Source organism: Physeter macrocephalus, chromosome 4 (assembly GCF_002837175.3).
Source record: "Physeter macrocephalus isolate SW-GA chromosome 4, ASM283717v5, whole genome shotgun sequence".
In the NCBI taxonomy this organism is placed as follows: Eukaryota; Metazoa; Chordata; class Mammalia; order Artiodactyla; family Physeteridae; genus Physeter; species Physeter macrocephalus.
The window spans coordinates 14,605,757-14,626,395 of NC_041217.1; the positions used below are offsets into that span (position 1 = coordinate 14,605,757).

Consider the following 20,639-nt stretch of genomic DNA (forward strand, 5'->3'; position numbering starts at 1 on the left):
CCATAAAAAGAAACGAAATTGAGTTATTTGTAGTGAGGTGAATGGACCTAGAGACTGTCATACAGAGTGAAGTAAGTCAGAAAAACAAATACTGTATGCTAACACATATATATGGAATCTAGAAGAAAAATATGGTTCTGATGAACCTAGGTACAGGACAGGAATAAAGACACAGACATAGAGAATGGACTTGAGGACATGGGGAGGGGTAAGGGTAAGCTGGGACGATGTGAAAGAGTAGCACTGACATATATACACTACCAAATGTAAAATAGATAGCTAGTGGGATGCAGGTGCAAAACATGGGGAGATCAGCTCAGTGCTTTGTGACCACTTAGAAGGGTGGGATAGGGTGGGTGGGAGGGAGATGCAAGAGGGAGGAGATATGGGGATATATGTATACACATATAGCTGATTCACTTTGTTATACAGCAGAAACTAACACAACATTGTAAAGCAATTATACTCCAAAAAAGATGTTAAAAAAAAAAAAAGGAAAAGTCACTAATTGGGACCTAATCAAACTTATAAGCTTTTGCATAGCAAAGGAAACCATAAATAAAATGAAAAGACAACCTATGGACTGGGAGAAAATATTTGCAAATGATGCAAATGATAAGGGCTTAATTTATAAAATATACAAACAGGTCATACAACTTAATAATAAAAAAAACAGACAACCTAACTGAAAAGTGGGCTGAAGACCGCAGTAGACATTTCTCCAAAGAAGACATACACATGTCCAACAGGCACATGAAAAGATGCTCAACATCGCTAATTATTTGAGAAATGCAAATCAAAACTACAGTGAGGTACCACCTCACACTGGACAGACTAGTCATCATTAAAAAGTCTAAAAATAACAAGTTCTGGAGGGCGAGTATAGAAAAGGGAACCCTCCTACACTGTTGGTGGGAATGTAAATCAGTGCAGCCACTATAAAAAACAGTATGGATGGTCCTCAAAAACTAAAAATAGAGTTGCCATATGATCTAGCAATCCCACTCCTAGGCATATATCAGGACAAAACTCTAATTTGAAAAGATACATACACCCCAATGTTCATAAAAGCACTATATACAATACCCAGAACATGGAAACAACGTACATGTCCATTGACAGATGCATGGATAAAGAAGAGTGCTATATTTATATAAGAGAATATTACTCAGCCATAAACAAGAATGAAATAATGCCATTTGCAACAACATGGATGGACCTAGAGATTAACCTACCAAGCAAAGTAAGTCAGAAAGAGAAAGACAAATATCATATGGTATCACATATGATGGAATCTAAAATATGACACAAATGAACTTATCTACAAAACAGAAACAGACTCAAGGACACAGAGAACAGACTTGTGGGTGCCAAGGGGCAGGGCGATGGGGGAGGTAAGGATTGGAAGTTTGGGATTAGCAGAGTCAAACTATTGTATATAGGATGGATAAACAACAAGTGCCTACTGTACAGCAGGAGAACTATATTCAATATCTTGATAAACTACAATCAAAAAAATATGAAAAATATATATATGTATAACTGAATCACTTTGCTCTATAGCAGAAATTAACACAACATCGTAAATCAACTATACTTCAATAAAATTAAAAAAAAAAAAAAAACCAAACCCCAAATTCTTTATGTTTCTCCAAGGACAGTACAATCATACCCACACATTAATACTATCTGGAGATGCATTTTCATAATATAAGAGTTCGGCAATTTAAACCACTCGGTGAGTAGAAACTAATTGCTAAGTGTTGAGGTGATACTGCATTATTTGTTTAGTATTGCAGAGAATGAAAGGATCTGCAAGCCAGTAATTACAATTGTCCCTTGGTATCCAAGGGGATTTGGCTCCAGGACTCCCTCCCATGGGTACCAAAATCCGAGGATGCTCAGTTCTCATGGTCAGCCCTCTGTGTCCGTGAGTATGGAATCTGTAGATATATAGGGCTGACTGTACAAGTAGAACCTGTACTTAAACTTAGCTGGACTCAATTTATGCCTTGTGATCTTGAAAATGTTAACAAATTTAAAATTCGTTACTGTTCATTAAATTCGTTAACGAATTAAGAAACCCAAGGATTTGGTCATTGGAACCTCCAATCTGTAGCCAGTAGGTCAGAAGCACAGGTGACAATCTGGACTTGTGATTGGCGTCTGAGGTTGGCGGGGAAGGGGACACAGAGGGGACAAGAGTCTTGTAGGACTGAGCCCTTCCCCTGTGGAATCTGATGCTATCTCTGGGTAGACAGTGTCAGAATTTAGTTGAACTGTAGGACACCCAGCTGGTGTCAGAGAATTGCCTGTTGGTGTCGAAAGCCTCCCCACACATTGGAATTGGTGATCAGAATTTCAGCTGCACAGGGTGGCCACTAGCTCATATAGAACCTTTGTGCAAACTGGGGAAAAGGGGTCCCCTTGGGCAGATGCATTTTGGCACACAGTTTGGGGAGCAGACTGGTACCTGGGGGATTTATAAATTACAGACTTTCCTTGCCCAGGTAGACACAGCCCCATGCCAGACTGCGCCATGGGATTCAGTCACCTTTTACCTCTTCAATGACTGCTTGGTGCAGCGATGCCTTGTGTCACCCTCTGTGTGACCTTCACCCCACAGATCTTTGCCTGACCTCTATCTTGGCAGTAGGTGGTCTGGAGCCACAAGGAGTCATCCATCTGCACCGGCACAGGGTGTCAGGGTCAAGAACAGACCCAGCACTGCTGGCACTTAAGTCCTTCCCTGTCTCCCCTTTTATTTCTAATTCCCCAAGTTACACAGTAATAGAACCTCTAAATTCTCCAGGTGATTCCAATATACAACTCTCCTCCACCATCCCCTGACTTAAACTACAAAGCAGAAATACTCACCCCTGGTGCACATTAGAATCACTTTCGGAGTTAAAAAAAAGAATACCAACCCCCAGGCCCCATCCAAGGCCAATGAAATCAGAATTTCTGGGATAAGGCCCAGGTATCGGTATTTTTAAAACTTTCCCAGATGTCTTAGCCCGTTAGGCCTGCTATAACAGAATACCATGGACTGGGTGACCTAGAGGCAACAGAAATTTATTTCTTAAATTCTGGAGGCTGGGAAGTCCAAGATCAAGGTGCCGGCAGATTGAGTGTCTGGTGCGGGCCCACTTCCTGGTCCTCACATGGTGGAAAGGACAAGGGAGCTCTCTGGGGTCTCTTTATAAGGGCACTAATCCCATTCATGAGGGCTCCACCCTCATGACCTAACTACCTCCCAAAGGCCCTCCCCCCACATACCATCACACTTGGGATTAGGGTTTCAACACATGAATTTTGGGGGGACACAAATATTCAGTCTGTAGCACCAGGTGATTCTAACGTGCAGCCAAAGTTGAGAATGCTCTTCTAGGGTTAGTCTCCCTTGGTCTCCACATTTAGCCAAACATAAGTGTCATCTAGTCCCTTGCTACTATGGCTCTGAAAATATTTCCTTCTAAATACAGACAAATATTTTAGTCCAGTGATAGAGAAATGAGGCCGCCTTTAGAGACATACCATATGGGTTTCCCCCGGTGGGTATACATTCAATGGAGACATCCGCTTTGGAAGAGGCTCCAAAGGAGGCCTCTCTCTTATATATGGTTCTTTGTGGATTTTTCTCTGTAGTATCAGGGACAGAAAAATGGCCAACAAGATCAAGCCCAGCATTGCCATTAATACTATGAACCATAACTCGCTGTAGAACTCCGTGCTTTTGCTCCCCGATCCTTTCTTTTCTCCAGGAGTTGTCAGCACCAGGCCTGCAAAACCCAGGGACAGAAAAGGGAAACGCTATTTCAGAAGGCAATTTTGTGATTTCTTGCTCTGTTGTTTAATAAATTAGAAAGGCATGTACAGTGCTTTGCTGCACTTGTGTTCAGGCTGGGGAAACGGTGCAGTGGGTCGGTGGGTGTCAGGAGAAGCTTACAGCCCTTGGGAGACCTTGCTGACACCTCTCAGGTTGGAAATTGCAGCTGCCTTGGCACGCTCCCAGGAAATACAGTTGGAGGGGGGATGAGGGGATTTTTAAGAGGGTTACCAAAGTAACCTTGGGAAAAGCCTACTTCACAGCTGTGTGCCTGGGGGGCAAAGTCCTTTCTGGGCTCATGTGAGGGTTGGATCCCAGACTAATATTGCTACAGAAACCCCATTACACACACAGTCAATGCTGTGTGGATCCAGGGTCCCCTCACTTCATGCAACAGCCCTGTTCCTGCGAAGTTTCTTGCAAACTGGATTTTGAGACGTCAGATACCATTTTCCATTGGGATGTTAACAGCTTGTGCTCACTAACATGTGGTCTTTATAGTACTTCTTGTACTCTGGCCTCTCTGTCAAGTAACAGAAGCTCTGCAAGTCATCACTCAAATGCCCTGGGAGAGCTTCCTAGGGATGGAAATCCTTTAGCAAAGGGACCACTTACCTTTGATTTCTATTCAGGTGTTGAGAGTTCAGTTGATGTGATTCTCTGCACATGAGGCTGATAGACATCGCTCACATTTAATGAGCGTTTACCCTGTGCCAGTCCCTGTGCTAAGTAAGGGCTTTCCAGGGATGAAGGATCGAAGGATGGGGAGTAGCAGGATTGTTAAGTCTGTGGATGTGGGAAAGCTGGAATGAGCGGGGCAGACTCGGAAAGGCTTATGGGATCACTGCAGAACAGCATTAAGCTGTGGAATCGCCGTCGGCCTGGCAATCTGAGTGGGAGAAAGTCTCAGAGATCATCTCCATCCCAGCCCTTTGCTAGCACCAGCTCAGAAACCTCTGGATCCACGCAGCCGCCATGCAGGCTGGCATGCAGCAGAGGGCCAGGGAGCTGCTCTTCTAAAGCCAACGCTCATGGCCAAGAGGAAGAAGGACAGACACAGCTGTAAATGCCTACTCTTTTGACAGCCTTCCCCCTTTTCAGCCCCTCAAGGACTGGATGGGCCTGCTTGGCCTTCACACCCACATTGCCAGGGGAAGTTGATTAAAGGGGAAGCATTTAGCACTGGGGTGAGGATGTTTAAGGGAGGGAGAGAAGGTGACTAAAATTAAAATTTGAACTCCATGAGAGGGGGGCTACACTTTGCTAACCCTAACTCTGAATCTGGAATATTATCGTTATTATCAACACAAATGGGCATTAGAGTATTTTCTCTTTCCTCTGACTTCCTCTATAAATTCACTTTTTTTGTGTGCACAAGTTCATATAGCTCATTATTGACAGAATTTGTGGTTAGGAGAGAACTTTAGTCATATCTCTCTGCATCTACAATTCAATGATTTGACATTTTAAGAGTTTACCCTAACTCCTTGCCTAATGTAAGTTTCAAGAGGACTTAAAAAAATTCTTACAACACTTAACACAATTTCTTCCATATGGTGTATGCTAAGATGTGTAGATACATATGTATAAACAAACATGTTTGTATAAACAAACACAAATATGTATAAACAAACATGCATGTTTCTTTAGGAAAATGAGTAGATACTACACTAAATATGATTTGAGTTAAATGTTTACCAAATCCAGTGCTGGTATCATATTGAATCAAAGGTGTCTTAACACTTCCTTCATCTGTAGTGCAGATGACCTGGAAAAAGAAAGCTAGACAAAGGTAAATGAGTCAGTTATTCAACATCTACAAATAGTGGGCACAGTTTCAGAAAAGCAATGTATTATAGCATGAAGAAGTCTGAAAACAGGATTCCACATCAAGTAATGAGGTTTTACCTACTATGCAAACTTATTTCTAACTTAAAAACTATCAAGAAAAACAGCTATCATTAGTGTAATAATGTATATAACATATATGTTATTACATATGTTACCTATATAATAACATATATATAAGTAACAGAACTAAAGAAGTTTAGAGATTATATAGCAAAGGAAAAGCATTATCTGAAGAATAAAGGCTAATTCACAGAGTGTATCTTGTTCTGCATATAATCTGAACCTGTTCCTTTAAAACTTACAGGTGTCCCTTTCACTAGGCAACCCAGAGTTTCCTACTAAGCAGGAAGGCTCAACAGGGATCTGGGAAATCAAATGGTCCAAATACCTCTTACAGCAGCCAGGAGCCTGAGGGAAGTGAGTCTTGTAAGGTCACACAGATGATTAGAGGCCTGGCCAGCAGGCCATCTCCCCATCACAACAAACTGCCCAGGTGACCAAGAACTGTGACCATGAAAATGTGTAGCTGAATTGTTGCAAAAATGTTACTGATAAGTTTCAAATGCTGTAAATGCAATGCGGGAGCTCATTGTTTACCTGCCCCTTTTAGCCAAAATAAATAGTACATATTTTCAAGGAAACTAAAAAAAAATCAACCATTAATGAATTCATTGTATAAAACCAGATTGCCCAAAAGGGCCTCACATCTATTGGCCCTGTGGCCATGTTGATCATTAGAAAATACTTAGAACCTTGAAAAGCTTTTTCTCATTTCCATTTAAGAACAAGACAAACAGAAGAAGGACGAGTAATTAAATAGGGAGAAAGTATTTACTTTTAGAGGGAAGAGCGTTGTTATTTCAAGAACAGATACCGACGTTGGTTAAGGAAAGCCCTTACTCAGGGTCTAAGATCTGGGGATGGTCATGGCCTGATTACGCTCTCTTTGGAGGCTGTGGATGCATCGAGAAAGTCTCCGAAGTCCCTAAAAGTGTATTATTTCGAGATACTCTTTGCCTGTGGGTTTTATGTCTCTAGTGCACATAACCTGCCCTCTGGTCTTGTTCCTGGGGACCCTCACGTCAGCAGAGGCAGTGCTCAGAGGACCACATCAGAAGGGTCATCGGGAAAACCTGATTGACGCTGTGCAGTCGCTTTCCCATGAGAAGTGACCACTTAACCCAGGACATGTTAATGATGACCATCTGAGGTCACCTTTCAGATCGTCAGATCGAGCATCTCGGAAAGCTGGGAAACCCAGCTTCTTGTGCCCTGAGAAATGGGAACAGGAAACTCACTTCTGTCCGCGGTCTTTGGGATGTAGAGGGTGGTGTCGAGGCCACTGTACACGCGCTGCCCTCCATCGGTCAAGACGAACTCCTTCAGCCGTCCGTTCAGCAGGAAGGAGCCACTCCAGTCCACACATACCACGGATAGATTGCTGTCCACCGAGAAAGGGGCACGGTACTCGGGCACTGTTGGGAGAAGGATGTAAGTTCTGAAAATAGTTGGACGAAGGTTCTAGTTCTAAAAATAGTTGAGAGAAGGGTGCAAGTTCTAAAAATAGGTGGAAGAAGTTTCTAAGTTCTAAAAATAAGTGGGAGAAGGTTCTAAAAATATGTGGGAGAAGGTTGTAAGTTCTAAAAATAGTGTGGTGTGCTTTTTATTTTAAAATATGAGCACACATTTTTTTTGTCCTTGCTGGAACCTTTCCTATTTCCCTTACTGCTTAAAGGAAAAACCTGGCTTTGGGGGTGAAAAGAAAACCATGGGAACACATGTGAAATGCTTTCTCAGCAATGTTGCACCTGCTTTCCAAAAAAAATCAATGGAGAGTGGTGTTTTATGAAATACAACTATTAACATACAATGGTTCTGCTCATCAGCATAGCCCCGGAGCTCATATTTTGTTGCATTTTCCTTCTTTTAACAGGTAAAGTATCCTTAACACTATTAAGTACAGTGGATAGCTATTTTTCATATCAAATCAATATTTATTGCTACAAAGCCCCAAGGACTAGATGAAGTTAATATTTTATTTTCCCCTAACTAAACTGCTTAGATGGTGAATTATGTTCTTTTGGCACCCATTTATTTTTAAAGCTTTTTCTTGAACCGTTCGTTTGTTTTCTAAGATAGTTAAAAAGCCTTGCAAATAGCAATTCGAGTATAATAATTCATTGCCCCGACTAATCAATCAATAGCACAGTACATTAGTATATAATCAAGCTCAGGTCTCCTAAGTATTGTATCAGATAGAGAAGCAACTTTGTGTGCATTTAACAGGAATGAGACCTTTTCCTTTTTCAACTCCTTACTAAAATAAAGGAAGAATAATCCTTAACTGAGGCTCATCTTTTAAATGAATCATTTTTGTAGGAACAAATGAAGGGATACCATATCATCTTGTCAAGTCAGAAGAGATTTATTTCACGAGATCTCATTTTCTCCAAAATAATCAATACATTTGTAAGAGCATTAAGATGCAGCTATATATGAAATTGGCTTTTAAGAAAAGAAAAAAAAAGTGAGTGGTAGAAATAAATTGGATATCTTTTTTTCCTTTAAAAATTAAATCCATCTGTTGCTGATGTGAGGAAATATAACAAAATAAGGAATAATTATGCTTTTGTGATCATAAGATTCAACCATGAAGACAAATTTGATTCTCATCTTTTAAAATAAGATATTTTCATAAAGTTATAGGAAAATTTTTCTGCAAATACTGAAACAAGAGCTATCAAGCCCTCTTTAAATTTTTTTTTTTTTAACACAAATTGTGCCTCATATCACAATGGAACATACTATTGTATTTGTCTGTGGCTTCCCTCTGTCACTTAATTTCGGTAGATTTCCACTTCTCCCCTACATCATAACAGTACAGACAAAGAGAAGGCTTGTAAATAGTACAAAAATAGAAAGGTAGGGGCTTTATTTGCCTTGCAGGATTTGGAGATCTCCCTGAGGAAAAAGAGTGATCAAACTATCAAACTATCAAAATAATCAGGGATAACGGATTTGAAGACTGAGAAAATGATAACAGCTACTAGGCCAATAAAGTAGGACAATGCAAGTACAATAAAGTACTTGATGTGCTTTATTTTATTTAATCCCCAAAACCATCTTCTAAGAATTACTTCCTAATTTTTCACGTGAGGAGACTAAGGTTTAGAGAGATCAAATAATCTGCTTAATGTCAGTAGCTGGTAGGGGACAAAGGATCTGAACCCAGGCCTGCTTAACGCCAAAGCCCGTGTTTCTTTGTTATAATCAGTACATATTTATTTAAAGGAGCATGATTTACTAATCCACTTTATGGGTGCCCTTCAGTGGTGAGTGGTTCATCCTGATTGTTAAATATTCAGGAATTTTGTGAGTTGGTTATTAAACCCAGCCACTATTAAAAATTAAATGATATAAACCTAAATAAATTATATTAAAACAAAGGTAATAAATATTAAAACTTTGTAACTTCTTAATTATTTCACTACCTTTTATTATCTATGCTCTCATGCTGTTTAAATCTATTGTATCTGGATGGTGGAAATATTATATAATGGTACACGATCTTTTCCCAACTCTGTGTTCAGCGCTGTCACGTTGGCAACTTGAAGTCAGCCAAGCAGGAGTACTTACACCATGGAAATTGGTGAGCACTTCAAATCAGGACATTTTTCTTTCACGGAGGCCAGTTGTTAAACATTTACACCCCACCTCTGCTCTTCCACTGCAGGTGTAATTCAGGCAGAGGGGGCAGAATATGTTGCTAATGCTTCTCTAGACCCTTTTCTGATCACGTTTATATAAAATTGCAAATACTATTTTCAAAGCATCTTCTGGTTTGTATTCTTCGATCCACATTTTCTCTCTGCTAGTTTGTATAATGAGTTAAAAGGAACAGAAATGGTATTTAAACCCCATACAACAGCCAGTCAACTATTGTGTTTTTCCATGTCTGTGGATCCAGTAAACAGATTAAGAGAACCCTTTCTCCTTCAGTGCTACTGCAACCTTCAGCCACTTCTTCAGTGTCAAGGAAGAATAGAAAGGCAGGACATCTTAAATCTGTTCATTCTTTTCTTCCAGCATAAGGGGAAAATGTCTGGCAAAAACTAAGTTTCATGTTGAAAAAGAGAATCGGTGAAACCTCACATAGCTGTTTTGGCCTGGCCTTCTGGTGATACACACACAAAACCTGGAATAATTAGCAAAATTGGCTTATAAATATACAGATCTCCCTTGACTTAGGATGGGGTTACGCCCGATAAACCCATCATAAATTGACAAAATCCTAAGTTGAAAATGCATTTAATACACATAAGCTACCAAACATCATAGCTTAGCCTAGCCTACCTTAAACGTGCTCAGAACACTTACATTAGCTCACTGGGCAGAGATCATTTAATGCAAAGTCTATTTTATAATAAACGGTTGAGTATCTCCTATAATTTTATTGCAAACTGTAGTGAAAGTGAAAAACAGAATGGGTGTCGGGTACAGAATGGTTGTAAGTGTATTGGTTGTTTACCCTTTTGATGGCATGGCTGACTGGGAGCTGCCCTCAGCATCACGAGAGAAAATCATACTACAGATCGCTAGCCTGACAAAGATCAAAATTCAAAGTTTGAAGTATAGTTTCTACTGAATGTGTATCACTTTGGCACCATCGTGAAGTCAAACCATTGTACATAAGGGACAGTCTGTATTGTAAACGGTAATTGCTTCTCAAAGATGGTGTTGGTGTTTTGTCCCATTCCTCGTATGGAGCAGCGTTTTTTATTAAGTCAGAATTCATTTGACTACACTTTCATTTCAGGAATAAATGTTTCTCACAGTTCTTTTTGGGTTTGGGAAGGGAGGATAGCGAGAGGAATAGGCAAAAAGATAAAGGAGGTTATACAATTAGGCAGTAGACGTTATGAAGAATGATTACACTTTGCTTTGATTATAGCTTGGGTGACAAAGGACACTGATTGGGTGGTGCCAACAGTAAACGTGAGACGTTCTGGAAGCATTCACTCACTCACTAAACAACACATTCTGGGTATCTAAGACACTCTGCCCAGTGCTGGCGATAAAATGGAGAGGATGAGAGCCAAAGGAAGTGCACATTTAAGGGGAAATATGCGCCTTCTGTCGGGGGTCTGCCCAACTCAAGCTGGTTATGAGAAGTTCAAAGGGAGGCAAGGAAGCTGGGTGTGAGGGTCTGGATTTCAAGCAGGGAGCTCGGGGAGGAGGTGACCATTTGGGAGTCAGCCTTCAGAACTGAAGCCTTGGAGGAGATGAACTCACCTGAAGAGGGAAGAGGTGAGGCAGGAAGGAGAGGAAAAAAGAGGGAAGGGGATAAAAGGGAAAGTGTGAGGAGAGAACGTTTAGGGTTGAGGCTTAAAAACCTTGGTTGGTGGAAGATCAACCAACCAAGTTGACTAACACTGAACATCCAAAGACGCAGGTTTCCCAGGAGAGACTTGTCATGAAAACTAAGGGGAGCCACTTTTTACCAAGGATTGAGGCTTCAATCACGTTGAATGTTCCCAAGAAGTCAACGTGATTACTGGTGAAAAAAGCCCACTGGATTATCAGTGTGGAGGTCAAGGGCAAATTTAGGAAGAGACTTTCGTGCAGGGAGGAGGTGGAAATCAGTGTGGAGGAAGTTAAAGAACATGTGGGAAGAAAGAAAATGGGAAAGCACTTGAAGACCATTCTTTAGAAGAGTTGTGCTCTGTGGGGAGGAGCTGGGGCAGGAACCAGAGGGGAAATGGAGTCTGTTTGCTTTAACATTAGAAAGATAGAAACAACCGTGATACACTGAAGATTAAGGATAGAAAAATGATGAATAGTAGTGAAGGAAGTGGTACTCAAAGCACAAGAAGCAGGTTTATTTCAGATGGAAGGACCACCCCTTCCTGCCGTGTCCCTGGCGGGAATGATGCAGATGCAGGACACGCGGCTGTCTGGGGTGGGAAGGGAGCAAATTACTGACTGATGACATTTCCTTTCCTGGTGAATTACGAGGCAAGGAGTTCTGCCAAGACTCTAGGGAGAGGTGGGTGAGGATCGTATAGGCTTGTGGGAAAAGGATGAGAAGAAGTGGAAGGTTTGAGGAGGGTGGAGAAGGTCTGAAATCTCTATTACAGAAAATAGGTAGCGAGTTGACCAGGTTAACACAGCAGTACCGAGGGTGCTGCTGAGCTGGGTGATCCTGAACTTAGAGTAACACTTCCACCTTCTAGGTGTGGAAACTGGAGGGACTTAAGCTCTGGCTTTAGCTCATCATACAGCTCCAGGAGCCTCACTTCAGATTCTGATCAATGTGAATGGCATCCTGGAATTGTAGTACACAGTCCACAGCCCTGCCTCAGTTTTCTCATCTATAAATTTGGTTAATAATAGTACTTAACTTCATAGGTTTGTGGTAAGGATTATTTGTAAAATGCTTGAACAGTGCCAGGAACGAGCAAGTGCTCTCGAAAAATGACCTCTTGCTAACATCCTGCCATGTTATTGCTCAGGTACATTAAAGTCTTCGTATGAGGCAGTGAACTTTCACGAATGCACAACCCTTACTTTTAAAAATGTCAGTGCCAAATACCGAAGGTGAGGTTATAATCTGATATAATGTTTCTGGAAAGCAAATTTGCAATAAGTGTGCAAAGCCTTAAAATACTTAAAATTCCTGATGTAGTAAATTCCATTTGTTGCCATTTAAGAAGATAACCAGACATTCACACAAAGATTTGTTTCCAAACTTTCTCACCACATTTATAAAAGGAAAATATTAGAAACAACTGAAATGCCCAATTTATTCATAGGATGGAATGTTAGATAGCCATTAACCTTGGTGGCTAAAGAGTTTTTAATGCCATGGGAAATGCAAATAAAATAATGTCAAGTGTAAAAAGCAGACTATGAAATTTTCATTAGAGTGTGATCTCAGCCATGTAATAAAAACTCTGCATAAAAAAGGGATTAAAGGAATGAATTATGCTAAAATATTAATGGTGGTGGGATTATAAGCAGGACTGGCTTCATGGTTGTGTGACCCGTGCAGCTGCCCAGGATCCCTCATGTAGAAGGATTATGGACTTGGTTTGATGCTCTGCTGTCACTATCTTGAAATTGTTAATGATTTTTGAACAAGGGGCCCCATATTTTCATTTTCCAGTGGAACCCACAAATTACATAGCTGGCTCTAATGATAAGTACTTATTTTATTCTTAATACCTTTCGTATTTGCCATTTTTAAACAGTAGACATTTAAACCTTATAAAATCTGAAAAGGACTTATTTTATAGAAATGTAAGGAGGCCCCAACTGATTAGCTAACTGCCCTTTTCTGCACTCAGTAGCCCTTTTGCTTTTCCTGGCAGTGCCGTATATCAAAGCTTTCCAGAAATGCGAGCTATGATGCCACGTCACTTGAAAAGAAAAGGAATGGCAAACTTCTTTAAAAAGTTATCTCAAAATAAATAAAGAAAAAAAGTCATCTTATGTGTTTCTTTTACGGGCCCAGCCGCTCCGCGGCATGTGGGATCTTCCCAGACCGGGGCACGAACCCGTGTCCCCTGCGTCGGCAGGCGGACTCTCAACCACTGCGCCACCAGGGAAGCCCCCTTACGTGTTTCTTTTTGTCTTACCTATGTATTAGCGTTCTCTTAATTGGTTTTCATCCCATTGCTACATGAAAAATCTTCCTAAATTCACTCTTGATCTCCATATTATTTAATCCAATGGGCATTTTCCCCCAGTAGTCATTTTCACTGATGTCTCAGTAGCATTCAAAGGAACTGAACACTCAGTCCTTTTAGCAAACTGTTTTCCCCCTACCTTTCAGGACAAGCTTCCCCTCCGGCTGCCCTCCTACCTTTTTGGCTTAAGGTGGCAGCCACTTCTACTCACATTCTTTTTGGGTGATGAAGCTGATCCATTCAGAGGCCGTGCTGCCCACATCATTGTGGGCTACCACCCTCAGCTTGTAGGTGGTGTAGGGCTGGAGACCCCCGAGGCTGGCTCTCAGCCCTGGCCCAGTGTACTTTGTCTCGGTTTGGCTGGGAGTACAGGGCGTGGCTGGATCCGGAGGGCAAGCCATGTAGAGCTGGAGCTCATAGCTGGAATGAGAATGGACACATAAAGAGGAAACAGGCAAAGGAATTAGTCTAACTCTCTTTTAAACCTGCGGATATTTTGTTTTCACTGAACTGCCAGCTCTTTCAAATTCCCATTTGTGGGAGACTGCTCTCAGAAACACTTTATTTAATGCTGGTGGAAACGGGCAACAGATGGAACCAGAGAAATGAGAAGAGAAGTCACATGTGTACACCTGTTGCTGTCCACCCAGCAGCCAGGAATCCTTGCTGGTAGAGATAAGATATTTCTCTTTTTTTAGAAGAGAGCGATAAAACTGTTCTTCTCTGTTGAAAATACAGAATATCTTTTTTCCTCCAGATTATCTGGAGTGAAATAACTTCTCTGGTCTTTCAAACAGTGGTTCATTACGACATTTTAAATTAGATCAAGGAAAGTCTGATTTAGTCACAGAAGTTCCTTATGTTCTAGCTGAACCCTGTAGAATGAAAAATTCCAGGGAACCATGAGGAAGGGCACATCCTTTCAATGAAGGGGAACACATTGCCTCGTCTTTTTTTTTGTTTTTTGGATGCACTGCGTGGCATGAGGGACCAGGGATCGATCCTGTGCCCCCTGCAGTGGAAGCGCTGAGCCTTAGCCACTGGACCACCAGGGAAGTCCTTGCCAGAATTTAAAGAAAATGTTGTTCACCTTTCCATCCTTAGCCGATTTGTGATTGAAACACTTTGTGGGGAATGTGACCACTGAAATCAACTGATTTGTTTATTCTGCTATAGGTGTCCGGTCAATCAGCAAGTCTCCCTTGGGGAGGGCTGGGTAGCTGCATGTCTGTGTTCGTGTCTTATTTCGGTTTATTTGTCCTTTTGGCTCTCCCACACTACCTCTGAATGACACCATTGGGCAAGAGCGGGGGACTCCACTGGAAGGAGGCTGTCCTCGAGGCCAGGGTCTGGATTTGGGGAGAGGACAGTCCTGATGGTGGAGCAGGAGGAGTTCTCAGCTCTGCTGTCGGCCCTTGGCTGCAACAATTGAAGCAAGTGCAGGCCTCCACCCCAATGGAGTAGGTCGTGAAGGGCTGCAGGCCATGAAGCGTCTGCTGGGTGGCCAGGCCTTCAGACAGCTGTAGGAGGAGAGAGAAGACTAGATGAGGCCCGGTCGCAAGTCACAGAGAGTTGGTTCACTTTTATCGTGTACCATGTGTTCTGTGAATAGAGTGCCACGCTAGTTACTCTGGGAGATGCACCCTGGCATCGATCATAATATTTACCCTTAAGAATGACCAATCCAGCTGGAGAGGCATGGCTTAAACATGCAAAAACATGCAATGAGATAAGAGTTTGATAGAAGTTTGAGGCAACAGGATAGAAATCACAGGGAACAATGTTGTCTATTACAATAAAGAGATATTAGAAAATGGCTCAAAAATCACAAAATACTGAGTTCTGTGACCCTCAGAATGATGCCTTTTCGAAAAACAGAATCTATATTTGAATTATATTTCTAAGTCAACATTCACTAGGGTCCATATTCTGCCATTGTTACTTGCATGTAATTTTGGGGTCAAAACTCCCCTCAAATCCCCTCAAATCTTAGAGCTGAGTATTTAAGAGCTTGAAATATATATTATATATTTGTATATTTACATATATTTAAGAGTTTGAAAGTCCATGTCTTCCTCTAAGGGTACTGATCTGTATGAAATATAGTTTTTTCCACAATTATCTTTGTTGCATTATAAACTTTTTGGTTTATCTGGAGCAAATATTTTTACCTTATTGTGCTTTTATTAAGTACTCTTTGGAATAGAAGAGCTCAGAAACTAGAAACTCATTTTCACATTGACATAAGCAACATTTAATTAAGAAGAGCTACCTGTTGTTTAAAAAAATGCATACAAGGCACTCCAAATAGAAATTATTTTCATTTATTAATATTATCATTTTATAAGCATGGATAATCAAGGGTTGATTGTATTTACATCATCTGTATTTATTGAATCGGAAGCCTTGTAGAAAATATGCTAATATTTCTTTAACATTCCATACAAGACTTCCTTGCATGTGAGTTATCTTTTGAAATCGTGTTTCACTACCTGCTACGCTGGCCTCAGAGGATTTCTCCACACTTGCCAAAATTGTTCCCTCAATTGGTCTAAATAATTTATCATGTCATACCAGGATCTGTGCAATTTCTCTACGAGGTTTGCGTGAACAAAGTATTCTAATCTATACTTATTTATGAGAAATGTGAGAGTGACACCCGCTGTCCTGCAGAGAAAAGAGACTTCATCCCCTGGCAGGTAGTCTCTTCATTTAAATAATGCAGGAACTGGTCTAGTTCATTATTTAGTGTCCCTTCCAGTGAATGGCTTGGCTAAAACACAGTGTGAAAGATGATTTCCCTCCACAGCCCATCTTGTCTCCTCGATGTGCCCCAAATGTGTTAATACACAAACAGCGGAGTAGGGCTGAGCTGAGCTGTTCTGTTGTTTCTTCCAAAGATCTAGAACTTTCTAGAAGTCACCAAAACAAAGTCTGAGATTTCAGTGTGCTATTAGAGATTTGCTCGTGCCAAAATGGGGATTCCGAGGATATCCTTTGCTCTACTTTTTCCTTTTTCATATTAAGATTTACATCACCAACAGAGAACCTTTGTTGGCCCCTTACTATAAGCCACTACTACACTGAGTGCTTGACATGTGTTTTCTAATTAAATGAATTCAACTAATTTGGTTATCTCTAAAGTCTTAGGTTCCTTAAAAGATCTGTGGAGTCTTTAATACCAGATTTAGCCCTCCTCTCCCAGAGCATTTACATGTATTCTGTACATTTCCTAACGCTATTTCTTTGCAGAGGGGTCTTTGTGCCGCTAAGGTCACCACAGGGCAATTGAGAACAGATGGATAAGAAAGAAGGATCGAGGGGAAGAAAAGGCAAGGACACCATGGTTTATGATTTGCTTTAAATAAACCGATCAGAAGCCTGCTGCTCACCACCATCTGGGCCCCGCTGGTATCGCTGGAGAACAATCTGTAGAGACTGACAATCCCATTGGGCTTCTGGGGGGCGCTGATGTTGACCACTGCTTGGGTGGCAGAGACCGCATGGAACTTGGGGGCCCTGAGACCTTCCGGGGGCGCGGGCCCAGTTCTACACCGCGTCCAGCTACTGGAGGCTTTTCCTGCTGAATTCACGGCCCAGACCTCCAAAAAGAAATCAGTAAGACCAGTCAAAAGCCAGATAACCTCAGACTGCAGAGAAGTTGGCAACTCAGAGCAACTGAAAACAACAGAATGAGATAAACTTTGATCTTGCAACTTTGTAATTGCAAAGGAGGGCAGGTCCTTCCCGTTTTTAGCCTTTGACCCTGTGAACACAGAGGGGGTCCTATTAGAGTCCCGATTTCTGAACCAAGCTGGCTGATGGCTGATTTAAGCCTAATGAAAAACTACTCATCTCTGTGCGGGGTGTGGAGTGATTTTTGTCAGCTTCTGCAAACTGGATGGATCTGCAGACTCCATAAAACTCAGCAATTCTGAAACCCCGTCCCCACCCAATCTGCATGAAAATTGAATTTTCCTTTCATCAAGAAGGGAATAAACATATGGAAGGAGGTGTAATCTTATTTATCAAGCACCATTTGTATAATTAAACACGAATATCCTAAAAGGTTGCCTTAGGTCATCATTTGCATGAGTAAGTGATTTGTAGAATGTCAGGTACAACAGACAGAGTAGATGGATGTGTGAGTGGATAGGGTTAAATTAGGCCCAATAATAGCCAACTACACAGTGATCAATCAGGATGATAGATCTAAACGGCAATACGAGCAGACTGTCTTGCATGTTTAGGAGTAGGAGTCTTCCTTAGTAAGCTTTCATGTTGTGCAAGTCTGACCTCAGGAAATTTTTCCCTCATTTGGTGTCTTTGTGTATTTATATATGTAAACATACACACACAAATATTACAATATATACGTTATATATAATAATTACAATATATACCATTATATGACATATACATGTTTTATATAATTATATAGGTGTGTGTGTATATATATATATATATATATATATATATATAAATAAATTTGTTCTGAGCTTTTAAAGACAAGTCTGGAAAACCTGTTTGATTCTATAGTACACACGTTCTAGGTGTGCGGTGTTAAAAGAGCATGCGGAATGTTCCAAATACGAGATATTTAGAAAACACTGTAGGAGAATACTTTACAGTGAGAGTTTAGTTTCATTTTTGTTTATTTTGCTTTCGCTTCAATAATAATTTTAAGAGAATAAATAAATATTGGAGAGATTTTCAGTACTTAGGCTAACTTTTATCAGTGTTTCTGTACTTTTTTTTTTTCAGATTTCTTTGTAAAAGTAAAATTTCTGATGTTGAATTGCTCTTGGATTGCTGTCAAATGCAAATCTCCAGCCTCTTGCTGATAGGATTGCCAGAAACTCCGTTTTATTCCCCGGTTTTACTGAGAAATAGTTGACATACATGCCACATTTTAAAAAGAGGTAACTACCTACTTACAAAGCAGAACCTGTTCTTTTCAGAGCTCTGATCCATTTCTCTCATAGTTTGCATAATAACCACTAACATTTGTATAAATTCTATACTCTACAAAGCACTTTAATGTTCGCTGACTTGGTCCTCAGAACACAACCTCGTAAGGTGGCTGGAGAATGTATTATTAGCCCCTTTTACAGATGAGGAAATCAAGGCTCTGAAATGTGACTCTCTTGCTCAAGGTGACAGAAGTCACTAGAGCTGAAACCAGAATTCTACTCGCCAATAAATTTTATTGCTCTTCCCAGTAAACTGTGCTTTTGATTCTGTATGTCATCCATACACATAAATAAGATACTCAGGATCATGAATATTAAATGACTTTTCTATAGACAATTACCTACCTGCAATTCTGGATTAGGTAAAGTCTCTTAGCTTGCAAGGGTAAATAGACATGCCCAGGTTGTCTCAAATGATAGAGGTTTGTTTTGATAGGCCCGGGGAAGTAAGGAGCAGGAAACTGTCTTGGCAATGGGAAAGCTAGGCTCCATGGAAACCAGAGTACAGGGCAGAACACAACTGTAGCTGCTCTTAGCATCCGCTCTGGAATGGCCATGGTCAGTCTTACAACAGGGAGGGTAGCTTACAACAGGAGGTAATTGATGAGGAGGTCAGATTTCAGGGCTGATGAGAGAGTCGTGGACTCCACAGTCTGCTCCAGACTAACCTCTTTTACTGCAAATGTCTTGCGGTGGGGCAAGGGGAGTATTTTTGATTACACGACGAGTAACAAAGATTGAAAGGAAAATGTTCTTGAGAAAGGATGCAAAATAAGGTGCACATATTGATATCCAATTCTTTGCCAAGAGAAGGGCTTTGGCTGGTGATTTAAGGGTATACAGAATTTTAGTGGGGGCCACAAAGGATGGAGAAGAACACAAGGAGGAAAGTGCAACTGGGCCTGACAAAATAAAAATTCAGCAAGTTGCCAATTAATTACGGAGCATCCAATCTATTAAGGCTTTTTAATGCTGCTGTTGGCAGACAGGACTAGACCTCATGCCTTTCTGCGTTACATGGGCAAACGGGGGTGGAGGAGTCCTAGTTCCAAAATGTAATTTAATCCATGGTATTTTAAAATACTTGCATCTCAATAGTGTGGTATTTTGCTATGTATCTCTAGAAATATTCTCTTCTAAAACCTAGGCAATACAGAATTCCCCATCAGTAAGTGGAAATGTATGTAGGATCTAGTGTCTTTTGTCTTTGACAGGAGACCTTCATAATACAGTGCTTTTTTCCTAGTCTTTCTTTTTAGTATTCAATCAATTTGAGATCAAAATAGCATTTATATAAATCAACATGCTTATGCAAAGCAGGAGCAGCCTATTTACATGAGCTCCTCTGAAAATGAAAGCTGTTACAATGAAGAGAAAGCTGTGCTAATGAAGCATTATGGATTTCACAGATCTTGCACCAACAAGGCATTGTCTCTTATACCAAACCACCAGAAGAAAAGTCAAAAAGAAACTGTCACTGATATTCTTTCTTTCTCTCTCTGTCTCTCTCTCTCGAGGTAAAAAGTCCTTTATCCTAAAATCGCTGTAGATTTTTGTCTATGCCCAGCTAAACAAGAGATAAAGGAACTAGGGCTTTCCTGGTGGCTCAGTGGTTAAGAATCTGCCTGCCAATGCCGGGGCCACGGGTTCAAGCCCTGGTCCGGGAAGATCCCACAAGCCGCGGAGCAACTAAGCCCATGCGCCACAACTACTGAGACTACGCTCTAGAGCCCACGAGCCACAACTACTGAAGCCCGCGCGCCTAGAGCCCGTGCTCCGCAACAAGAGAAGCCACCGCAATGAGAAGCCCGTGCACCACAACGAAGAGCAGCCCCTGCTCGCCGCAACTAGAGAAAGCCTGCGCGCAGCAACGAAGACCCAACGCAGCCAAAAAGAATAAATAGAGTAAAACGATAAAATAAAATAAATAAATTTATTTTAAAAAGATAAAGGAACTGAAGTATAGTTCAAGGTTCAGGATAAAAATACTAACAGATTATGCTTATGATTTATTTCTACTGAGAAATAATGGCCCCAAGATTTGGGTCCATCTTTATATGGTAGAGAAAGAAAAAGCAGAGGTCTTGAGTGGGAAAATTTGAGTAATATGCCCTCATCTTTTATTTTTAACGAATCAAGAAATTAAATATCTTGAGAACAGACGTAGAGTTGCCTACTTTGTCTATCTCAATCTATCCTATCTATCTATCTATTTATCTACCTATCTATCTATCTATCTATAACTGACCAGTGAAAGAATAGATCTATTTGTTTTCAATCTAATTTTTGATATCTAAC

General features: G+C 40.8%; 1 protein-coding gene across 1 annotated transcript in view; it reads right to left on the minus strand.

Annotated features, from left to right (window-relative positions):
* USH2A (usherin) overlaps positions 1–20,639 on the minus strand; it is an 829,367-nt gene that overhangs the window by 48,750 nt on the left and 759,978 nt on the right. The window contains exons 63-68 of the mRNA XM_028488076.1: positions 16,761–16,970; positions 14,650–14,888; positions 13,580–13,788; positions 6,979–7,155; positions 5,528–5,611; positions 3,538–3,782 (exon numbers count right to left, since the gene is read on the minus strand). Of these exons, the coding sequence (XP_028343877.1) occupies positions 3,538–3,782; positions 5,528–5,611; positions 6,979–7,155; positions 13,580–13,788; positions 14,650–14,888; positions 16,761–16,970 (1,164 nt within the window). The remainder of the gene's footprint in view (positions 1–3,537; positions 3,783–5,527; positions 5,612–6,978; positions 7,156–13,579; positions 13,789–14,649; positions 14,889–16,760; positions 16,971–20,639) is intronic.